Source organism: Poecilia formosa, unplaced genomic scaffold, assembly GCF_000485575.1.
Source record: "Poecilia formosa unplaced genomic scaffold, Poecilia_formosa-5.1.2 Scaffold1098, whole genome shotgun sequence".
In the NCBI taxonomy this organism is placed as follows: domain Eukaryota; kingdom Metazoa; phylum Chordata; class Actinopteri; order Cyprinodontiformes; family Poeciliidae; genus Poecilia; species Poecilia formosa.
In genome coordinates this window covers 15,726-17,841 of record NW_006801037.1, presented here as the reverse complement: position 1 = coordinate 17,841, position 2,116 = coordinate 15,726, and the positions used below count along the sequence as shown (strand labels likewise).

The window sequence follows — 2,116 nt, the reverse complement described above, 5'->3', positions numbered from 1 at the left end:
TATATCCTGCTAGTTGGCATTGTAAGAGAGGAGTCGGCAGCCAGGACAGGTGAACAGCAACAAGTAAAATAATGTTGTCAAAATCAACGATTTTGCTGAACAGACAGAAGTTAGTCAGCCTCATTAGTGCAATTGCATAGTCCAAATTAGGTCATAAGACCATAAACTAAGTTGATTTTATCGGCGAGCAGCGGCAGCAAGTCGCGCCAGCGTTCACTCAGCGTTCGACTACGTAAACTACGTAAGCCAAACTTCCCTAAGAAGCCAATTTGTGGGAAAATCCAAACATATTTGTTAGTGTCTATGTTCTGAGTACAAAAGCAATATTCTAAAACGTATTGTAACACTGTATTTACTGTGTGTAGTAAGTGTAACACTGAACAAAAGACCTAAGTCATTATGATGAATGGAGAGGTGTTTTCCATTCATCAGTTTTACATTGAGCGCATCAGTGTCCAGCTGGCTCTTATATCTCATCATATATGGATGTGTCTTCTGAAAACAAAACAATTGTAAGAGAATGTTGTTTTGAATGTGACATTCCATTTTTCAGGAGGATTGAAGTGTTCTGTCCATTGTGTGTTTTTTGATTTGTGTGTAGATTTCTGAAAGTATGAGGCATGCTGTCATAAATTGTGTCAACAATCAAATTGTCGCTGTAATATCAGTTCACTAAGAGTTTTGAGGTGAAATCCATGCCAATTTCTGTATCAGAACAGTTCAGTTTTTCAACGTAAAATCTGGAATTAACAAATTTTCTAAAGCTACTTTATCTTGTGACATGAATTTTAAAATAAGAGATTTTATTGATTTTTTTCCAAACTATAATCAAAAATGAGTTTCAGTTTTTGTCCCTTACAAAGACCAAAAATTAACTTTACCAGATTAAATTATTCTTACCTTGTGGTCCTTCCGTGTCCTCAGTGGTAGCCTCCTCATCTAGAAATCCATGGTGGTACTCTATTTTAGAGGGTGAGGAGACAGGACAGAGATCCAGCTCATACCCACTCGGGTCTGATTCTATGGAATGCTGACCTGGACACTTCCTCTCCAGGGTTGGTTCTGGCATGAACTCTTCTGATGAGCTCTGAATGGGTTTAAATCCACTGGAATCATCTACAACAGCAATGACATCCAAGTCTTCTCTGCTGTAGCTGATTTCTATGTCACTATCTTCATCTGGGAATTCAGATTCAAAGCACTGAGTTCCTGTTGAAGCTTTGTTTTCCGCACATGACAAACTGGTGTCTGCCTCATTTTCCACCTCGTCTTTAGCACTGGGAAAGAAAATATCTTTTGCAAAAGGGTCACTGCCTTTGAAAGGGTCTGAGGCAAAACCATCTGAAAAATTAGTAGAAAATATTAATATATAACTGGATGATTTAACAAATAATCATTTAAACAGCTTTAAAAAATGATGTCTTATAAAAGTAAAAATATTTTCTGCAAACTGATTCAGATCAGAAATGCTGTGTTATGTTTAAGTTTGTCCTAATGAGAAAGGTTATTTAGATTTTTAAGAAAGGATGGTTCCTTACCAGATGAGTCTGTTTTAGGAAACAGGTCCTCATTGAAGAGATCATCTACAAGGCAAGAAAGAAATTGGAGAAATTTTTTTTGCAAATGCAGTGCTTGTTATAAGCATTTGATTACCTACTGAGTACAATCTGTATGCATCTAGCATCTGAACCAAGGCAACAACGTTGCAAAGCAGCCTCAATGTTTGATGCGACTACCATAGTGCTCTATAGTTAGGAAACTGTGCTGGTTGCTCTACTTTGGTCAATGACACTTGTTTTTCCAGCTTCCCAAGCCGTTTGAGTACCTCAGAGGATCTTAAGCTTTTCCCATTTTCTTTTATGCCAGTTTAGAGACATGCTGGTAGGATACAGGAACACCTTCAGCTTGAGACTCATTTTGCCAAAGTGCACCACAGAGCCCCAAAGAAGATAATTTCTGCCTGTAGCATTAGGCTTTACAATGCCCAAGTCTGAGCTAATAAATTCTAATTTTCTTTGCTCTCATCAATAGGTTTATTTGATGAATATATTTGCATGTTCATGCTTGTCATTTATAGTCGTATTGAACTGTCTCATCGCTCGTAGGTATATTTGTA

General features: G+C 37.5%; 1 protein-coding gene and 1 long non-coding RNA gene across 4 annotated transcripts in view; one reads left to right on the top strand and one right to left on the bottom strand.

Annotated features, from left to right (window-relative positions):
* Positions 1-2,116, bottom strand: part of LOC103132514 (uncharacterized) — a 25,529-nt gene that overhangs the window by 8,971 nt on the left and 14,442 nt on the right. For all 3 annotated transcript variants that reach the window (XM_016667435.1, XM_007544316.2, XM_007544317.2), the window contains exons 7-8: positions 1,539-1,583; positions 901-1,341 (exon numbers count right to left, since the gene is read on the bottom strand). In XM_016667435.1, the coding sequence (XP_016522921.1) occupies positions 901-1,341; positions 1,539-1,583 (486 nt within the window). The remainder of the gene's footprint in view (positions 1-900; positions 1,342-1,538; positions 1,584-2,116) is intronic.
* Positions 1-2,116, top strand: part of LOC107835157 (uncharacterized) — a 19,770-nt gene that overhangs the window by 8,132 nt on the left and 9,522 nt on the right. The window lies entirely within an intron of this gene.